Source organism: Cetorhinus maximus, chromosome 2 (assembly GCF_964194155.1).
Source record: "Cetorhinus maximus chromosome 2, sCetMax3.hap1.1, whole genome shotgun sequence".
Taxonomy (NCBI): Eukaryota; Metazoa; Chordata; class Chondrichthyes; order Lamniformes; family Cetorhinidae; genus Cetorhinus; species Cetorhinus maximus.
In genome coordinates, this window is record NC_135880.1 from 223,549,754 (window position 1) to 223,572,043 (window position 22,290).

At 38.5% G+C, this 22,290-nt stretch overlaps 1 protein-coding gene across 1 annotated transcript in view; it reads left to right on the forward strand.

Moving 5' to 3' along the window:
- The window catches only part of sorl1 (sortilin-related receptor, L(DLR class) A repeats containing), a 203,602-nt gene that overhangs the window by 21,493 nt on the left and 159,819 nt on the right, over positions 1-22,290 (forward strand). Inside the window, exon 2 of the mRNA XM_078533063.1 lies at positions 17,395-17,511. Coding sequence (XP_078389189.1) covers positions 17,395-17,511 — 117 coding nt within the window. The remainder of the gene's footprint in view (positions 1-17,394; positions 17,512-22,290) is intronic.

Below are 22,290 nucleotides of genomic sequence, written 5' to 3' on the forward strand. Positions count from 1 at the left end.
GCAATTAGGTATGGGCAATAATTGCTGGCCTTGCCAGTGATGCCCCCATTCCATGAAATTATAAAGGAAAAAAAAATTGAGATGATTCAACCAATCATATAGAAGAACTCACTGTGCAGAGACAAAACTAGGAAGAATAAAGCAAGAAATATAAGTAAAATTTAAATTGCGTGCAGAAAAAAAATGAGGACTGGGAAATACAGATGGAAAAGGGAGAGAGGTGAGACACAGGAAAAACTTGAGGCATTTTATTAGGCATTAATTATTAGGCCTGGTATGCTATTTAGACATATTACAACGCTCAAATTCAATATTTGCATTCAACAATTTGATTTGTAACCTCCTTTTTACCCCCACTTTTTTTTTCAGATCTCAAATGTTGATTATTCTGCCTGTTTGCACTTCCACTAGAACCATCTTTTTGGTTCTTCAGTCCTATTACCATTTTCCTCTCATCTTGCAGCATGATCCCTTCTGTCGTTTGACCTCCCCTTGCCTTCACGCTATCACTTCTCTGCATGTAACTTGCTTAAAATATGTTGTATCTCAGCTTTTTCCAGTTCTCTGACAAAAGGCCATCAACCTGAAATATTAACTCTTTTTTTTCTTTCTCAGCAAATACTTCCTGACCTGAGTATTTCTAGCACTTCCTGTTGCTAATTTTGATTTCCAGCATTCAAACTATTTCGCTTTTTATAGAAGTGGAATCTTGACTTCTGATTTTTTTCTTTTAATAATTTTTGTTAAGTGCTATTTGATGCAAATAGAAGCAAGAGTTCAGAATTATTTGGTCCATTGGCTAATGGGAATGAAAATGAGCTAATGTTTACAGATAATGGCTCAGTTCAAATTGTGATTTGGTTTGGCCTCTGTTTGACTGGGAGTTGCACATTTTGTTGAATGTTCTATTGTATGGAGCTTATGCAGCTTTATATGTAAATTTGTACATTTTAAACTTGTTTATGCATTAGAACTTTTTGGAAAACTTGTTTTGGAAATTGATAATATCATGGCTAAAATATTCTTAAAACTGGGAAAATGTGACAAATGTGAAGAAATGTAAAACTGATCTAGTTAATCCATGACTTTGCACTTAGAAAATGTGATCATGAAAACTGCAAGGTTGGTGAGGATAGAATAAGTTTACAATGTTTTTTGTGTTCGGTTGCAAATATGTGTAAGTTAAGTACTATACAAAAATGATATCCAATGTACCACAAATAGAACAATGCTTCCTTTAGATTGCACTGTTGGTTTTTGAACATGTTAAACAAAACAAACCTTTCAGTAGAAAATTTTTGTAACTTCCATATATCTTTAAAGTGTTAATTATTGAAACTGCAAATGTTTTGCAACTTCCCCATCTGGTGATGGATATTACGCTACTTCCTGATTCAAATATAACCTTCGAATATCAGGCATTTGACCATGTTCCCCAATAATGTAGCAAGTAGAAATGCATACAGGCATTTCTACATGATTTAAACTTTCGCCTAATTTGAGTGGAATTCTGTAATAGGTTTGTTACCGGTTAGGTTAGTGGGAACTTGTGATGAGCTTGCGTATTTTTTAATTTTGAAGGATGAGGCTCTTGCTTTCTGGCAAGAATTCAGGAGGTTTCATCTTCTACAGCAATGACTTCTCCGCACCCCATACTGTCACCTAGAATTCCCAAGGATCTATCTCCAACTCCTTTTCGCCTGCATGATTCTCCTTTGGTAACATAATTTGCTGATACTGGATCAGCCTTTGTGGGTACACCACCAACACCTAGCTCTAAATCTCAATCCAAATATATAGAAGTTATAAAGTGGAAACAGAATATTCAGCCAATCCAGTTATGTGTTGAAGTGGAGGTAGCTTGTGTGGGAGTATTATGATACTCCAGCTCATTTATTGGGCTGCCCTCCTGATTAGGATCTATGTATGCTAGGAGCAGTCATAAATAAATTGGTGCAAATACCAATGTAAGTACAGGGCATTCAGCCCAAGTTTGCATGCTGTCAAATCCCAGCAGGGCCATCAGCCTGGGAGCCCATTCTGGTGAGCTACAACTTCTGGGTTCGAGTGCAAGTTAGCTCCTTGGATGTACTGAATCTTCTATGGCCTTCGATAGTGGCAAAGGTCTGTGTTACCTGCTATTTAGACTGCAAGATTCTGTCCAATGATTGATATGTGTCTCCTTACAGTGGGGCTGAAATTGACAGCTCAGCATTGGAAGAAATTCAATGGCCTGTACTGCTGTGTCATCCTGTATTGTGCATTAGAACTTGATGACTAGGTCACAGTGACAATCTTTCAACCACATACACTATTAGTAGAAATGCCTTACCTGTACCTTTTTATTGTATGCATTCCATGTGCATACTTGTTGAGCAAAAATCTGGCACAATTTGAATGCTAAAGTTTGCAATATTTACTGTAAAATGGATTTTACCTTTCCTTTCGGCCTGTAAAAAGCAATTTGAGTTGTAAAAATTCTCATCAAGGTAGTTTGAGTCCATTTTGAATGATGAACAGTTATCATTAGAAGTGTTGGTGATAAGTGGCTGGTTGCCTAGGCCTCAGTAGGATCTTCTACATTTTTTTCTCCTTTTATTTTATCTTTCTCATGAAAACATGAACTTGATTGATTATTAAATGAAGAAAACACAATATGTGACATGGGAGTTGTTCTTTCACATTAAAATGCTACTCCTTTTCCCCTTTTCAGTTGCACGTTACACACCTATTTATAAACCTTCAAGGTGTGAGAGATTCTACAGCAGAATTCAATAAATGCAGGCCTTGCTAGCGATACCTACATCCTATGAGTAAACATTAAAGTAAATTCATGTGTCTGGATTTATTTAAAAATCTATTACAAAGAACTAATCATAACTTCATGATCATTTGTCATTCAATTTCTTTTTATTCGAGTGTCTGAATCTGGCAGAATGAAGGAGTTAAAATGTTATTAATGTTTAACTACATTTTTGTTTGGCTCTACTGATATTGATTCTGCTCTCTGTACTTGACTTCAGTAACTCATCCAAGCAAGCACCAACAATTACATCATTTGCATGTGCTCAATCACATATGTGCAAATATCAACAAGTGACAGAACACTACATTTGAAAGCCTAACCAGATGGATGGGCTCCCTCCAAAGAATTGCCTAGTTGATCTATTACATTATATAGTGATTGGTGTTTTGTCATCTTGCGTAACTCTGGTGGCTTTTAACTGTATTCATTTGCTAAAATAAATGTGCACATTTAACATTACTTGCACTTTTACACACAACTTTATTTGAACTGCCAATGTTAGCACATGATAAACATCTTTTCTCCACACCAAATAAAATACATATTTCTGCAGTGAACTACCTCAAAGCCATAACATTAAATTTTAGGCATGATAGGCATAATTTCAATGACATACTGTCAAGGCAAGTTCAGCATCTGCAGTTCTTTTTACATAACGTATCACGCAATTACTAAAATAACCCTTTGATGGTTTTAATTGTGATATGCGTAGTGGGTCATGGAGTAAATGCCATATATTAACATTCACAAGCAGAAACTAGATTGCTTCCACAATGAGTTCAGACTTTTTAATAAATTTTTACTTTTTCAAATGTCATGGGATTTAAAAACTTAGACACTGTATCCCCTCTTTTCTATCCTGAAATGGTTTGGAGTCGAAATTCAATGTCTGACACTGAGCTGTGCAGACTTAGATGGTCCCAGATTCAATTCTAGATATTTCTGAAGAGTTTGCACATTGAAACAGGTTACTGCGATAGTAACCAGGTGTGGGGAGCTGTCTGTTTCCCCCCCCCACCCCCCCCCCCACTCCCCACCCCCGTCATCTCCTCCCATGTCGCTAACGCCACTTATACTCCAGCTGCTGTTCTGCCTGATCCAATTTAAATGGACACAAAATAGTAAAAAGAGACTCTATATATAATTGCAAGTTCTTTCACAACTTCAGGGCATCCCAAAGTGCTTTACGCCAGTTAAGTATTTTTGAAATATATTCTGTTCTGGGCATGTGTTCAGCTGGCAAGCCTTCTTGAAAGCTTTACCCTGACCTTAATTAAAATGTTGTGATAAATTTGCAGTAATCAGAAAAATATTAGTCTAAATAATTGGCTAACAAAAGGGAAAAATCATCAAGTGAGGCACAATGAAACCTGAAACTGAACTGAAAATAAAATAAAACTAAGTTGATTACTTTTGTAAACCTTTTATGAAAGAAAATCCATAAGCAAAGAAATAGTAGCAGGAATTAATGTATAGAACGTGATCATATTTTGCTTGGGCTCTAGATACCTGTTAATGCCATGGCCACGCATAATTCAATTTACACCTGGAACAAAGCTGCTTTATTCTACCTAATATCCAGATTACTCAACCTGGTTTGAATCCTGTAAGCAATGTGCTCCATTCTTGATGTTCCCCTCATTTTGAAATTTGGTTGGGGGTGACTGTTTCCTTCAAAAATTAAAAATATAGAATTGTCCTTTTTTTTGCTATAGCATTATCATGAAATTTAATAGTCCATGCATTTGGTGTTAAGAAAATGAATAATCATGCAACCAACTTCACAAATCTACTCATTGAATAGATTTGTTGTCTGGCATGAGGTTGACTTCAGTTCACTGATGCCTATGGCATATTTCTGTTGAATTAGCTAATTTCTTAGTATTATAAAGAAGCAGTTTTGTGTATATTAATCTGTAACTATAATGTTGTAAAGTTTGGCCTCAAAAAAAAAAATCTTGTCCTTTCCCACTTGAGGTTATCTATTTTTGTGTTTTTAATTTTATCAGCCAATCAACCAAGCCAGGTGGTTGCTTTTTTGAGCACTGACCTATGTAGATATTTTAATGTTGCTTTTGAGGTAATCCCCATAGTTACCTGTCCTACTTCAGAGCATTATAATGCAACGAAAATTCAAAATGCATAGCTTCTGTTAATTGAAATTGAGGACTTATAGTTGGTAGAGTTGAATTTTAGATATAGAATCAGAACACCTGATAATGAACATGTGAATTTCAACAAAAGTTTAATAAGTAAAGCATACTACTCTGTTCCTATAATCCAGTTCTATTATCTCTTCTGTACAAGTCAGCTCCCTCTTGTGTAAAATAATTAAGCTCCGAAGCAGGTGGGAGGTAGGTTGTTTAGATTAGAGTCCATCCCCGCTTTGCGGAACTTCTTATTGTAACAGAGATTGAATTAATCCAAATCGTTTTTAGGAACTTAGTTTCTTGTGTTGCTTTTACTATTCAAGCATTCTCGGTTTCCATAGCTTCACCTTGTAAATCATCAATCCAAAACAAAAACAGAAACAGAAATACCTGGAAAAACTCAGCAGGTCTGGCAGCATCGGCGGAGAAGAGCACAGTTGACGTTTCGAGTCCTCATGACCCTTCAAGGTTGGTGAGGACTCGAAACGTCAACTGTGCTCTTCTCCGCCAATGCTGCCAGACCTGCTGAGTTTTTCCAGGTATTTCTGTTTCTGTTTTTGTTTTGGATTTCCAGCATCCGCAGTTCTTTGCTTTTATCAATCCAAGGTATCTGTTTATAGAGCATGGCAAAGGATGACCATCTGGTGTGATGTATTTCCTTTTATAGTTCCTTTTTATAGATTGGAGTTGTACACCAAACTAGAGCTTATTTCCTGATTTTTGTGCTCATCTTTTTAGTCCCTAAGCTGTCCTTCACATCTGCAAGCTATACACACCAGGATCCCTTTCTTGCACTTCTTCCTGTGACCAGCAGTTTGCGGTTACAGATAGAATAATACCATTTTTAGCTTTTATTTGCATCTCAGCACCTTTTCAAATGGCCCTTGTCACCCCATCATCTGTCCAGCTCTATTCTTGTTTTGTCTGTGTTCCCCTCAATGCCCAGATTAAAACTAGCATTGTCCTGTCTCTGCTTCTAAATTATTTCTACAGTGTATTCCATGGTAGCCTGAACTCTGATCCCTGAGGAGGCTGACAAGCCATCTTTCATGTTGATGCAGCTTTATGTATAAACTACCCTTTATTTCTCTGATTCACTTCAAATGATCAACCCTTCCCTTCCTCTCTCTTTTTCTTTCCAGTCTTGTGGCACTAGCAAAGGCTTGCTAATATCCAAGTAGCAATGTATCATTGTTTCTTTGCTCAATCCATTTGGTTTTTATTAAGAACCACATTAGACTTGTCAGATTTGACCTTGCTCTTAAAGTCCTTCTGATTGCCCCTTTTTTATATATGGGAAGAGCAGTGAAGTATTTCATAGTTACTCTCTTCACAAAGCCCTCATTAATGATTTTTTTTCTACTACAAATTATAAGATACTAATTGAAGTGCTCATCTTTGTACATTCCTTTTAGAATTTAGTGTTGTGTTCATGTTCCTCCAATCTTTAGTTTTTATTCTGATTTCTAAAACTCTAAAGATATCAACAGCTTGCATTTATATAATGCATTGAAAACATTCCAACATCTTCAGAGCAGCATTGGTTCTGCATCAATTTTTGACAAAGGGTGGGTTTGAAGGAGGGTCTTAAGAGAGGAAAAGAAATTGGCAAGTGAAAAACTACCTGCACAAGTGATCGGACAAAGCAAGACTAACAAATCTTGGCAAGTACTTTTTATACCAACTAGGTAACAGTTGAGGTGAAGAATCTACAGTTCCCTCAATAGAGAGCCAGATGTAGCGCTGTACCATCTCCTAATATGCACCATAGGACTAGGACAGTAACTAACCCTCAAGTCAGATTATTTCTTTCCCAATTTTTGCCTTTACCTCCTAAGGCACTAAGACCTCACACTGCATATCTTTTTTATAAAATACGTAAATATGCTCATTGCTATTTCTATTTTTTTAAAAACTGAACAAAGACCTTTTTTAAAATGGCGGAATCTGTCTGTGACCCCTGAACAAAAGAACCTGCTTGGCAGTTTTAGGAAAACTCGCACCTCATTACCTGATGAGCCACTAATGGCCTCCTGTGGACTGTACAGCTCAACTTCAGAGAGCTATACGAAGGCCATCTATATTTAACCCAGGCTGGTTAGAAGGAGATGGATTGTCTGCCATGTCAAAGGCCCCACAACCTTCTTTTCAATTCCTAATGGCTGAGACATTTACCAGTCATTGGAATCCAGAGAATAGATGCATATCCTTTTGTCAAAGATGGTGGAGAGGTGGGAGTCATGTGACATGGGCCTCTGGCTTGTGGAACAAGTAATATTGCCTTGTTGAACTGCACAGTCACAGTCTGCGGTTTACCGCCTGAATAATAGCCTCACAGAAAAGGAGCTCTGCCAGGGTTGAACACCTGGTCCCATCTACACTGCTTCTGTTGGAAATTCTGTGTCTTTGCCTACAAGGTTGATTCATCTGTGTCTATCTCATTGTATGAAGTCAATACCACCGAAAAAGGTAACTCTACAACATCGGTTTTCAGTCTGCCAACCTCTGTGAAAGAATTCCTCTTTGGTTTTTGATTCTGGACTCTGGAACCCATGGGAAACAATATTTCCTTCCTCTGTACTGTAAATATTTATTTTATCTGCCCATGACTTTACAATCTGAAGTGAGGGGGCCATTGTGAACTTTCTTTTTGTGTTTAATGTGTGCAAATTAACTAACCCTTTTGAGTTCATCATCCTATTTCTTATTTACTGTGAGTTTATAAATAGAAAATTGGATCACACCAAAACCAAGGGTTGTGAAATACGTCACCGCTTATAAAGAGGGAAACTAATCAAAACACCTTTCTGTTTATGGACAAGTGATGAGAGTGGAAATTAGTACTGTTTAAATTAATCCCTCTGCCCCCCTTCTGGTCAGTAACACTTCTTAATCTTGTGTCCATTTAGCCATGACTAAAATTAGTTACAATGCTTATTTGAACTATTGAAAATTTTTATCCCATTGTGATACTCTCCATTAGCCTGTATTTAAGTCTCTCAAACTGTTGTCCATTTCCTGTGTCTTCAAGTCCATACCTGAATTGGTGAATAATTATACAAATAAGCTGGCCCACAAAACTGACTACTATTAGCTCTTTAGCAGTCTGGCAATATTAACACTAGTTAATCATTTAGATGTATACCTTTATTGTATTTTTTAACTAATGCTCTTTCCACTAAGGTAATCAGGGTTAAGATCAATCAGGGCTTCAAACTTTTTTCTAACTAAAACAGGTTTATAGGGAGAGATGCATACAACCTTAAGTCAACGGTACAACTCCAGACTCTGGATAAATTCATTTGCTTTGGGAGACTTGAGAGTTTAATTCTCTCTGACCTTGGTGTTCATCTGACTAGTCTTGTAAACTGGCTGCTTTTACAGCCTTGCTGGCAAAGCTCTTCCCCCATATTTCGCTGACGCAAAAGCGGTTTGAAAATACATGAGACAGTCTTTCATGGTTTCTCCTCCTAGTCCTAGCTGAGCAATTGCTTTTATCTTTAAGCTCTGCTTATCTCTGAAAAATACATTGTTTCCAAGGCTAGTTGAGACAGTCTGAAATAGTAATAACCTTTTGAAATTGGTCATCCTTCCCAGGATACCTTCTAAATGATCTGTTTAATAATTGTGTTTTACCCTTTTTAATATATTTAATCAAATTCTGCTCTTTGAACAATCCAGGGTTTCTAGCTCATTCCTTATAAATATCCAAAATCTTTCACACCAATTGAAAATTGGCCCTTGCAAGTCCTGGAGTAAAACGCTTGGACAAAATATGCCCAACTAAATGACATCAGAGATTCCATCTTCAAATATCCCTTTGAACTGTTGAAAGTTCCACTGGGAGTATTGGGTTTCACAACAGATAACCCTCAGCACTTATCCAAGATAAACTGATGAAAATAGTATTCCTCAAGAGGCCAATTCAGCCTGTGGTTTGTTTCATTACAATACAAACAGAGTTCCTGCCAACGAAAAATCACTGAGGCTAAGCCGCCAATGTACCCTTGATAAGCAGTCATACAATTTTCTATTTTTTTTTCTCTTGATGAGAAGTTGATCTGGAAAGCAGCTTTACTTCTTGAAAAAAGAATTGACCAACAGCGTAGTGTTTGGAACATTCACTTCATTGGTGTCCTTTTATTGCAACAATCAGCCATTGGAGTGAGTTCTCACTTTTTTAGTAGCAGAATTCCAACTGATATGCTTCTTCAAGGTAATGACCATGTACTACCAGAATAACCTATCATCTTATTCTCACTTTGCTTATGTTGCCAGCCAACTGGGTGGTTTTTTTTCTACATATAATCAGTGTTTGTTCATGGATGAGTGACCTACAAGGTCACTTCCAAATTCAACATTTCCAGTCCTCTCTCAGCCACCTTCTTATCGTCCATTATCCATATACTTCAGGTTGCCCAAAACTCTTCAGCCTGTATCCTAACCCATGCCAAGACATGCTCACCCATCACCAGTCCCTAATGCCTCATATAATGCCTCTACCCAAGTGTATAAATCCTTTCATGCCTTTTCTCTCCCTTTCATTCGCTTCCTATGACCCCCACTAAGACCACTTCATTCCTCTAAATTTGGCCTCTTGTTCATATACTCTGATCTTGGTGGTTTTGATTATGAAAAAGTTTTGTTTTGCCATAGATGTTGTGTAAAGTAAGTTAAGGACAACTAAAAAAGAAATAAGGAGGGAGAAGATTAAATATGAGGGTAAACTAGCCAGTAATATAAAAGAAGATTGCAAGAGTTTTTTTAGATATATAAAGGGTAAGAGAGAGGCAAAAGTGGACATTGGGCCGCTGGAAAATGACGCTGGAGAAGTAGTAGTGGGGAACAAAGAAATGGCGGAGGAACTGAATAGGTACTTTGGGGATGTCACTCGTGTCTTCCACTGTGAAGACTGACGCAAAGTTCAAGAGAATCGGGGGGCAGAGGTGAGTATGGTGGCCATTACCAAGGAGAAGGTGCTAGGAAAACTGAAAGGTCTGAAGGTGGATAAATCACCTGGACCAGATGGATTACACCCCAGAGTTCTGAAGGAGATAGCTGAAGAGATAGTGGAGGCGTTAGTGGTGATCTTTCAGGAATCACTGGAGTGAGGGAGGGTCCCAGAGGACTGGAAAATTGCTAATGTAACCCCCCTGCTTAAGAAGGGAGTGAGGCAAAAGATGGGAAATTACAGGCCAATTAGCCTGACGTCGGTAGTTGGTAAGATTTTAGAGTCCATTATTAAGGATGAGATTTCAGAATACTTGGAAGTGCATGGTAAAATCGGGCAAAGTCAGCATGGTTTCATCAAGGGGGAGGTCATGCCTGACAAATCTGTTAGAATTCTTTGAGGAGGTAACGAGTAGGTTAGACAAAGGAGAGCCAATGGATGTTATCTACTTGGACTTCCAGAAGGCCTTTGACAAGGTGCCGCACAGGAGGCTGCTCAGTAAGATAAGAGCTCATGGTGTTAGAGGCAAGGTACTAGCATGGATAGAAGATTGGCTGTCAGGCAGGTGGCAGAGAGTGGGGATAAGGGGGTCCTTCTCAGGATGGCGGCCGGTGACTAGTGGAGTTCCGCAGGGGTCAGTGTTGGGACCACAACTTTTCACTTTATATATTAATGATCTAAATGAAGGAACTGAGGGCATCCTGGCTAAGTTTGCAGATGATACAAAGATAGGTGGAGGGACAGGTAGTATTGAGGAGGCGGGGAGGCTGCAGAAAGATTTGGACAGGTTAGGAGAATGGGCAAAGAAGTGGCAGATGGAATACAACGTGGGGAAGTGTGAGGTCATGCACTTTGGTAGGAAGAATAGAGGCATAGACTATTTTCTAATTGGGGAGAGAATTCAGAAGTCTGGAGTGCAAAGGGACTTGGGAGTCCTAGTCCAGGATTCTCTTAAGGTTAACTTGCAGGTTGAGTCAGTAGTTAGGAAGGCAAATGCAATGTTGGCATTTATTTCGAGAGGACTAGAATATAAAAGCAGGGATGTGCTGCTGAGGCTTTATAAGGCTCTGGTCAGACCACCTTTAGAATATTGTGAGCAATTTTGGGCCCTGTATCTCAGGAAGGATGTTCTGGCCCTGGAGAGCGTCCAGAGGAGGTTCACGAGAATGATCCCAGGAATGAAAGGCTTAACACATGAGGAATGTTTGAGACTCTGGGTCTATACTCGATGGAGTTTAGAAGGATGAGGGGGCATCTGATTGAAACTTACAGAATACTGAAAGGCCTGGATAGAGTGGACGTGGGGAAGATGTTTCCATTAGAAGAGACTAGGACCCGAGGGCACAGCCTCAGAGTAAAGGGAAGACCTTTTAGAACAGAGATGAGGAGAAACTTCTTTAGCCAGAGAGTGGTGAATCTATGGAATTCATTGCCACAGAAGGCTGTGGAGGCTAGGTCATTGAGTGTATTTAAGACGGAGATAGATAGGTTCTTGATTGGTAAGGGGATCAAAGGTTATGGGGAGATGGTGGGAGAATGGGGTTGAGAAACTTATCAGCCATGATTGAATGGCGGAGCAGATTCGATGGGCTGAATGGCCTAATTTCTGCTCTTATGGTCTTATGGTAATTGTGTTTCTGTTCTGTTAATGGAATTTTTTTTATTCCATGGATATGGGCATCCACTGGCAAGGCCAGCACTTGTTGCCCATCCTCAATTGCCCTTGAACTGAATGGCTTGCTAGGCCATTTCAGAACGTAGTCCTTGTCCATTTAATGTGATTAAAAACATTACAGGAGGCTACGATCTCGGTCGAGACCTGTAACATGTTTGTTTACTTTTTTTAAGAATCTGAAAACTCAGGTATTTACTAAGATTGAAGCCACAAGGTTCACAGTTTAAATCAAAACAATTTTACTACACAAAAATAAATGAATATTGATGCTAATAACTACACTACCTTTAAATTGTCAGTTACTTTAAAGTGCAAAGAATTCAGTTATTTGTATTCTAAACAGAACTTCCAACTCAAATTTCCTTCTACCCATTTGACTTACACTCCAAAACTAAAGTCAATACTTATCAGAAATTGGGAGTTTAGTCACTTGGTCTGAGAACTGTTTCAAAGATGAGATTTTTTTGCACCTTTTGCTCACTTCTGGCAAGGTTGTTCCTTCAAATCTCCTCCAACCGTCTCTCGGTTGTAAATTCCCTGTTTAACACCGGCATCATTAGCATCTGAAGCATAGTGTTATGACACAGCAGATGGTAAATGCTGAGTTGTTCAAATCCCAAAGGGAAACTTGAAACAACTGCCACAACTTGTTTGGCAGTTTGTATAAATTTTGAGATGCATGCCTTGAATTCAGTAGTAATAAGGCCACCAAGTCTTTTAGGTTTTTACAAAACTAGGTTAAACATTTCTTAAGAGAAATGATTTCTAAATACATACATAGATCTACAAATTACTACTATGATAACTTCTAAATCCCTTAATCAATCTCACTCCTGGTTACACTTTCATTAAGGCAACTGTAAGACACACAGATTTTAAAGACAGGCAAAGAAACCTGATACCCTGAACAAGTAGAATTCAAAGTGAGTTTTCTTTACCTCAAGCTGCTGTCTTCAAAGGACGATGCTGAAGACATTTCACACTTATTAGATCTCAAAATGCCTACCCTTACACACAACCTTCTCTCCTTTTCTACATATTTTCCCCTGACAGTTAGCCACTGAAGAACTCTCTCCTGGTTCTAATTCTGGAGTTTTGTGCCTAAATATTTCTCTCTCTCTCTCTCTCTCTCATTTGTGCTCTCTCTTGTCTGCAAGTGTTTGCTCTCGATTATGGAATGAACTGGGAGAAGAAGGCCAATACAGCTGGAAAAACTTGAATTGTTGATAAATGTTCAGAGAGAGGATTGATATTATTTATAGGACATGTTCAGTTTTCAGATTGAGTTCTGTTAATGTGGGATACTGATATTTCCCAAAAAATAGGAATGTTAGTCCTGACTGTTATTTCTCTAATGTTTGGTTCTATTATGTAATTAAAAGAATGAAAGCTGAAAAGCTGGGCTAGGGAGCAAATGCTTTGCAGATAGGATTTTGGCCTTCTGCTTCCAGCTTTCATAAACTGAATTATTCCAGAATGCTGCAAACAGTTTGCTCATCCTCATCACTCATGTTCTTGCTAAGGCTTCTTGTTCCAGAGGTGGGAGTTTAAGGTTGTTGCTCTTTCTGTTTTGCCTGATATTGCTGCACCTGTCCTCTAGAACTCTAAACAGTGACCCATTTCTCATTTCCAACTCCCACCACCCATGGCCACTTGGGTCATTTTGTCTCCAGTTGCTAGAACTCTCCTTGTCCTCAAAGCCCTCCTTGTGTTGGAACTTTGCCTCATTCATTCCCTACCCCACACTCACCTGTGTAAATTTACCTATCATGTAATGAGCACAATGTAAATTGAAAGCGGAACTAACATGACTCCACTGTCTTCTCTTCATTGTTAACTTGAATTCATAAGTATCTTGAACAGTATTTCTTGGTGCTTTTTGTTTTTGTTAGGGTGATGAGGTAGGAAAAAATAAAAAGCATTTGACAATGAATCCTCTATGTACTTGCCACTATAGCATCCTTTTTCAGCAAAAACTCTTTGCCAAAGAAAATAAGATGTAAGTTGATACTGGGGAAATGGTTGTGATAATGCTGTGACAATATACTGTAATTGTAGCACTCCAGTTCATAAGATTGTCTTTCTTTATTAATTGGTGTTTTCCAGTTGTATGAGGTTAATTTTAATCTTTGGCAAATTGAAAATTCTGTGGCAAAGGCAAACTATTGCTCAATGTGTTTGTTTAAAAATATATCCAGAGGGGAGACCTGCACATTTAAAAACTTCATCTTATACCTTTTAATTTGCTGCTCCTGTCCTGGGCTGGTAGGGAGGAAATGCTTGCTTTCTACTCCTTTTGCTTTTTATTATGACAGAATATAGCATTTAAAAAAAAAAGATTGTAATTCTCCTCTCCTGAAAGTACTGAGGCATGGATCTTGATCAGCCTCTGGTACCTTGTCTAAGTTGCTGCTGTTCATGTATTAACTGTGGTTCAGTTGTGTTCAAGTGATATGCCAGAGACATACAGTTTGGGTGACAGTCTGCTACAGTGCCTTTGAATGAGATGTTAAACTAAGGTGTTTCTGCCCCCTCAGGTGGATGTAAAACACCCCATGGCACTATCCAAAGGAGAGTTTGCCCTGGTGTGCTGTCAAATATTTATCCCTCAGCTGACATCATTAAAGCAGAACATCTAGTCAATATCGTGGTGCTGTTGTGGGATCTTGCTGTGCACTATTTGGCTGTCACATTACAAAAGTGACTACACATGAAAAGTACTTTGCTGTAAATCTATTGGTGATACCTGATGTAGTAGAAGGGTTTTCTTTCTTTCATATGTGGGCCGAGTGTTAACAGGTTATTTTACTGTTTGGGTGCATCACAATTGAGTCTGATCCTATCTCTGGACAAACAGCCTTCTACTTGGGATCTGGCTTGCCAAAGTTTAGCAGAGGTACAGGCTGCTTTCTGAAATATGTTTTTTTGGATGACTGCATAGCATGTTATGGGAGCCTAACTTGTTTGCTACAGTGTTTTTTTGCATTCATTTTTTACAGGTCTGAAAACTATACGGAACTTGTTTACGCTTAGTAGTTACAGGCCACCTATAGTTTTTCCTGAACTGGCATCAGAACTGAGCTAAGTTGTAATTTGGAGTAGCAAATGCGATCTCTATTCACCAACTGCAGAGAGTGGGTGATAATCTAGAAGTGTTAAAGTAGCTCGTATGGCTTTCCAGGCAGCAGCAGTTAATGAATCCCTCTTCCTCCTCCATCATGAAGATTAGGTTTTTATTATGTTTTAGCTGTAAAATTGCTTGGAAAAGTCGATGTATTTTCATAGAAAATATCTAAAATCTTGGCATGTTTAGCATTTTGCGATGGATGGGTGTCTAGAGAAAGGAGGATGGGTGGCTAGAGGATGGAGGTGAATTGAGAGGAGCAAGAAAATAAAAAAATAAATGTTTCAACTAATCCAGAACTTAATACTGGAAGGAAACCAGCCTGTAGGATAATCCCCATAGGGAAGAGTGCAGTACTGGGGAGGAAAAAAAATATTCTAATTGTTTGGGGTGCTTTAGTTGGGGAAACTTGTTGAATTTTTATTTCTGCTTTTTATTGGTATTTTGTAGAAGCTTCAACTGGAGAATCGAGATTTTTAATTGGACACAAGTTGGGCTGTGTTTGGCATGTTTTCGGCAGTGGGGGTGTATAAAATAGGGCGAGGGCTGAAATCGGCCTGACCACATATTTAAACAGGTCAATTAGGGTTGTAACTAAACCAGTGATGATACGCTGCCCATGCCATAAAATGTTTGTTTGATGTGGGCAGCTGGGCAGGACCAGGCAGTCTTTTGTAAATTTAGTCGAAGGAAGGGGGGATTTCTATCTTTTGGGGCAGTGTCCTGAAGATAGAACCCCCTTCTTCTTTCTACTCACCTAGCCTTAAACTGAACCCCTGCCCGAGACCTGAGACTTTTCTGGTCCTGGGAATCCATGGGCTGCCTTCCTCTTGCAGCCCCGGTAGTGACCACTAACCTGCTTTGGCACTGCCAGGAATGGAGCTGCTGGCTAAACCCCAGTGAAGGGCAGAAGTCCCACTCTGCTTTTGTTTAGCCTACTGGCAGCACATTATGGCTGTAAGGTGGGCTGGTGTGGAGTGGGTTATTCAGCCCATTGTCTTCTGTAGGTGAAGCATTTTAAGATGTCTGTCTTGATTTTAGAGTGCAGGCCCTAGTAAAATGGCATCAGCAATAGGTAATTGTTTCCAAGATTTAAGCTGATAAATTGGTATTTCAACAGTCCAAAGCATGAAACAGACGGATGCAAAAATTGTATGCATAGTTTGACCATGATCCTGGGAAGTGCCTTTTGGAAACCCCCAGACAGTTTTCAGATCTTTCCACCTCTGATGCAGACATGATGCAGAAACAAGGCAGTGTGATGACACACAAGTTTTGTTATTGGACTGCCATTACAAAAAAAGCCTCAGGATTTCACTGAAGCATCAGCTTGACTTATTGTGCTCAAATGGAGTTTGAATTTGCATGCAAAGTGAGAATGCTATCAAATGCCTGTTCATCAGGAAGAGCCTATGATCCCTTTTCTTGATGGATAATAGATGTGTTCTTCATAGTACCTTTTTAAAATCTTAATATGCAACATTTGTGCCAAGGCTATTCAAATTTTGTGCTCCTTAGCTTGTTTTTTTATTCCTCCATGGGATGTGCGCATCAGAGTGGCTTGTTAGGCCATTTCTGTGGGCAGAGGAGGTAATGGCGTAGTGGTATTGTCATTAGGCTAGTAATCCAGAGACCCACGGGAATGCTCTGGGACCTAGGTTTGAATCCTGGCACGGCAGATGGTGGATTTGAATTCAATAAAAAAATCTGGAATTAAAAGTCTAATGATGACCATGAAACCATTGTTGATTGTCATTAAAAACCCATTTGGTTCACTGATGCCCTGTAGGGAAGGAAATCTGCTGTCCTTACTTGGTCTAGCCACATGTGATTCTTAAATTGCAATAAATGCTGAGTCAACCACATGTAGGCCAGACTGGGATTTCCTTCCCTAAAGGACATTAGTGAACAAAATTATGATAATGGTTTCATGGCCACCATCACAGAGACTAGCTTCACATTCCAGATTTATTAAGTGAATTTAAATTTGAACCCAGAGTATTAACCTGGCCTTTCGATTACTAATTGAGCACGTTACCACTGTCACCATCTCCCCCTTGCAGGAGGTAAAACTTGTACGTTACGTTACTCTCCAATGACCTGGTTACAGTCATGTAATCAGGAGAGAAAAAGACTTGCATTTAGGTAGTGCCATTCATGACCTTGGGACATTTCAAAATTGCCCTTATAATGAAGGAAAAAAGACCAGTGGAGAGATGTGTGCATTTTAATAGATTTGTGTTTCTTTGAGCATAACAATCAGCTGTGTGCATTCTGGTTACCTACTACTAGTTGAGTTAATCAGGCATTTGAAATAATGTAAGATTGTATTTTACTGTGCTAGTAAGATTCTGGGCAGAAAATGCTTGCACTCAGTGCCATGTTCACACTCATGCTCAGATTTATATCTTCAGGCTTTTCCTTATCTTTTGAATGCAGCACGAGACTCTTAATGCTGAAATATGGAATTATTTTTGTACTTGAACTGGCAAATGTTACTTCAGATTCTTTAGTGAAAATAGGAAACATAAAAGCATTGGTGCATTATAAAGTAAGCTATTAATTGAGCCTATTTTGTATTTGCGAAATGTCAGCATCAGTTTGCAATATTTGTAAGTGCACTTCTAATGCAACTTGCATATTGATTGATTGATTGAATATTAATGTTGCCTCATTGTTTTGTTGCAGGTGAACCTCAATGATTCTCACAATCAAATGGTTGTCCATTGGGCTGGAGAAAAGAGCAAAGTGATAGTGGCACTTGCTCGGGATAGTCCAATCTTACAAGGACCTCACACCAGTTCTGTAAGTATAGCATTTTAAAAAGTCAGTTTTGGACTTCAAGGTGGTCTGTTGCCAATCATCACACTTAAGATGTACAGTTTGGAAGAACATGCAACTTGCTGGCTTTTTAAAAAAACGATATGAAGCAGTGAATGCATTATTTATAACTTATTCTTAACAAGAAATTTGTTCCAACTCAAAATTGGGGCATCTTGAAACATAGGTTCCCAATGAAATCATAGAATAAGGCATTGTTGTATGCATTTGTATGAAAAATATGGCTTGTGCACGGATTGTGGTAAAATCTTAACTGGTTTGCAAATGGCCTTTAGGGAAGGGAATCTGTCACCCTTACCCAGTCTGGCCTATATCTGAATGACTCCAGATCTGCAGCATTATGCTGGACTCTTAACTGCCCTCCAAATTGACCTAGCAAGCAACTGGCTGGATTCAGGAAGGGCAGTTCTGTTTCCTCAAGGACAGTTGGGATGGGCAATAAATGCTGGCCTTGCCAGTGACACCCATATCCTGTGAATGAACTTTTAAAAAAAGGGAGAGTTGTGCAGGAATTTTTAGAGACACTCCTACTAATATTTCTGCGATGTGTGGAATTTTAAGCTGCCATATTTTGGTTCCATGGTACAGTATGAAACTTTCTACCTGGCAGTACAGGGTGTCATGGTGCAATACACACTGCAGTGATTCAAGAAGATGGCTCATCGCCATCTTCTCAAGGGCAATGAGAGACGTAAATGATGGTCTTGCTGGTGGTGCCCACATCCCATGAACGATTTATTTTTTAAAAAAAAGCTTATCTCATGAATGATTTGGAGACTGTTGCAATACTTGCGCTGCTAACCCTTTCTATTTTAAGAGGTTGGAGTTATAAGAACTTATTCAGGTGAATTTTGTTCTTTTCATAAATACTTGTGTTTGGTATTTTTTGGTTTGGTTAACTGCATTGTGGTGTTAATTAACTTAGCTTGGTGCATTTAAGTCCCAACAGTAGCTGCTGGGTTGGTTAGGATGCTTTTTGTTTTGCAGAGCTGCTGTTCTCATTAGTGTGCCATCCCTGCAAGTGTTGCACAATTGATGTATTACAATTCCTTCATGAAAGGTTAAGTGCTGTGGTACAATTTGTTGAAAGTCTGATATTGCCCACATAGTCTCATTAATGTAAGTTATTTTTTGAGTTGAAAAAAATGGCTAACAAATGACTGGAAAAATCAGTAGCTAAGTGCTAATTTAGTGTGATTTATCAAATAACTTAGATTAAAGGGAGCCAAGAGTTGACCATAACTTATCTCCGGGTTCAAGTAACTGAACCTGAATAAATTCATGCTTTGATATTGGAGTGCAGGTCTCCACTAAACCCACAGTTTCAGCAGTTTGTAGCAATTTGCAAAATTCTGGGATGGGATTGATAACTTGCTGCATGGTTCTGTTGACATAGTTGACAATGGCCTTCTGGTAACATTTAAAGTTCCTCTTATGCAACTGTTTTTGTTATACTGTGAAAGTATCTTCTTGAACTTGTCCATTGCTGATATTCTATATTGATTAGTTATTTTATAAATGACCTTAAATCAGACTTGATGACTAGCTGATAGTAACACTAAGAATTCTGGAAACACTTAAACGCTTGGATCAAAGTTTCACTTCCTAACATTTTATAAAGGAGGTTGATTTTTTTTTTCTTGGTTACCCAACGGTATTAAGAGGTAAGAGTTGGTTAGGATTCAGGTTGGCCATGATTTCATTGAATGACACAATAGGCTTGAAAGGCCAAATTAGCTACTCCTGCTCCTACATTACCTGCAGAGTTCCTCACCCCCTCCTTTTCCTCAACTACATGCTGTCTCTTGGAGACACCATATACAGACGTGAAGTCAGTTTCCATATGAATGCTTATGATATTCAACTCTATCTCACACCATCTTTCTGAACTTCTGCATTGTCTCTGTCAGATTACTTATTCATTTTTGGCTGAACCACAATTTCCTCCAGTTATACGTTGGAAAGATCAAAACAGTTGTCTTTGGTTGCTGCTACAAATTCTGTACCCGTGCAACTGGTACTCCTAAGTTTATCAGCAGCTCACTAATGTGAGATAAAAGAGCCAAAGCCATGATTCTCACCTGGAAGTCAGCTCAGTTTAGTGGTGATTTTTGTTCACATAAATTTATAACTAATTTGTTAACCTTTATTTGCATACTTTCAAATGTTTTCATGATCCTATATTTTCCTTAAACAGGGTAAGAAATTCTTTAAAAGGTAACATTAGCTGGAATAAATACAATGATTACAGACAAAATGATCCTGATGTCTCGATTTATAAATTTTACTTTTTTTAATTGGAGCTTCACAAATTTAACAGTAAGCCTTCAGCAATTTAAGAAAAACATATTACATCCCTAGCCATGACACACACATTTGAAAATTCATTACAGTGGACAGGGTAAACTGCCAAGATTCCAGTAGCTCAGCCTGGCAATGTACCAATTTGAAGTGGATTGATTGAGATGCTGTAGAGATCTCCAAGTTTCTCTAATTAAATCTGTTGAAATTTTGAGAAAGCAGAGCAGTTTGCACAAGTTTTCAGGCTTGTTGTGTAATGACCTTTTGTACAGTTAAATCTAATCAGGGTTACTGAATTCTCCCATATCAGCTTGCTTCAAATATTTACATAGCCTGCTTTTAGCTACCAAAGTGTTGTTTCCTGGGAACCTTGCTTACAATGGCTGTGTATAGGCATTATATTCAGGAGTTGCATTTGGAGAGTTTGTAACTTTTTTTGTGGCAGGTTTTTGCTCAATGATTTACGGAGCTTAAATGTGTTTTTCAAAACACACTCTATATTGCTGACAATTTCAGTGAATTGACTATACAACTGTTTGTTGGCTGTTGTACAGAATATTTCACAAGTTATATACTAAGTATAAATTGAGAGTAGGAGTAGGCCATTCAATGCTTCGAGCCAGCTCTGCCATTTAATAACAAAAAACTACTGCGGATGCTGGAAATCCAAAACAAAAACAGAATTACCTGGAAAAACTCAGCAGGTCTGGCAGCATCGGCGGAGAAGAAAAGAGTCGACGTTTCGAGTCCTCATGACCCTTCAACAGAACAGTTCTGTTGAAGGGTCATGAGGAATTGAAACGTCGACTCTTTTCTTCTCCGGCGATGCTGCCAGACCTGTTGAGTTTTTCCAGGTAATTCTGTTTTTGTTCTGCCATTTAATAAGATCATAGCTGATCTGACCATGGCCTCCACTCCACTCTCTATCTTTCCTATCTCCTATACCCTTTGACCTCCTTGTCAATCAAGAATCTATCTCACTCAGCCTTAAATATTCAATGATCCTGCCTCCACTGCTCTTTGGGGGAAAGAGAATTCCATATACTAGCTACCCTTAGAGAAAAAAATTCTCCTCACCTCTGTCTTAAATGGGAGACCCTTATTTTTAAACTGTTCCCCAAGTTCTAGTATCTCTCCAAGGGGTAACATCCTCTTGGAATCCACCTGTCAAGTCCCCTTGGGATCTTTATATGTTTCAATAAGATCACCTCCCAATTTGCTAAACACCAATGGATACAGGTCGAACTTTTCCTGGTAAAATAACCCCTTCATCTCTGTTAAGTTCAACTTAGTTCATCAGTTGAGCCAACATTCTCTGAACTGATTCTAATACAATTATATCCTTTAAGTAAGGAGACCAAAACTGTACACAGTACTCCAAATGCGATCTCACTAATGCCCTGTACAAATTTAACAAAATTTCCTTACTTCTATACTCTATTCCCTTTACAATAAATGCCTACATTCCATTTGCCTTCCCAATCATTTGCTGTATCTGCATACTAACTTTTTGTGATCAATGTACTAGGGCACTCTAATCCCTCTATACTACCAAGTTTTGCAATCTCTCTTTATTTTAAATAACACATTGCCTTTTTAAAAAAAAAAATTCTTCTACCAGAGGGGAAAAGTTCACGTTTCCCACATCATACTCCAAACTTTTGCCCACTCACCTTAACCTATCTATTTTCCTTTTTCAGGCTCCTTATGTCCTCCTTCACAAATTGCTTTCCTACCTATCTTTTGGTTGCAAAATTTGCTGATGACACATACATACATTTTGGCCCTTCACCCAAGTCATTGATATTGTTATGACACAACAGGTGATATTTGCTAGGCTGGCCAAATCCACAGTGGAAACTTGGCCACACTATCACAACAGTTTTGTAATTTATAGCTATTACACGAAGGTTTGTGCATTGAATTCAGAAGTAATGAGCCTACGAACACCTTTTTAGAGATTTTTAAAAATTAAAACATTATTAGCAAAAGAAGACATTTAAAACACATACGTAAGATTACATCTTTACTTAATGTTATAACAAATTCCTAATTAACCTGACTCCCAACTACATACCACCTTTAAGGCAACAGTCTAAAATAGATTTTAAACATAGAGAGGCAGTCCAGCAAGGCTACCACAGCACCCACTTGACAGTGGAATTCCAAAGGCTTTTTAACACAACTTCGAATACTGGAATAGCAGACTTCTGCAAAGTGGCTAGAGGCCATTTCCCCAAGCCTGTTTCTGTTTCACACAATGTACCTTTTAGATTTTATACTGCCACCCCGATACAACCTTCCACCCTTCTTAATATATTCCTTCCTTTTTAATCTGTAAATCTCATTGTTTCCACCTGTCTTTGGAATTTACTTTCTCATAGTATAAAAATCATTCATGTTGTCAATGTGGCCTTTCCTTTTGGAAAATAAATGTAATAG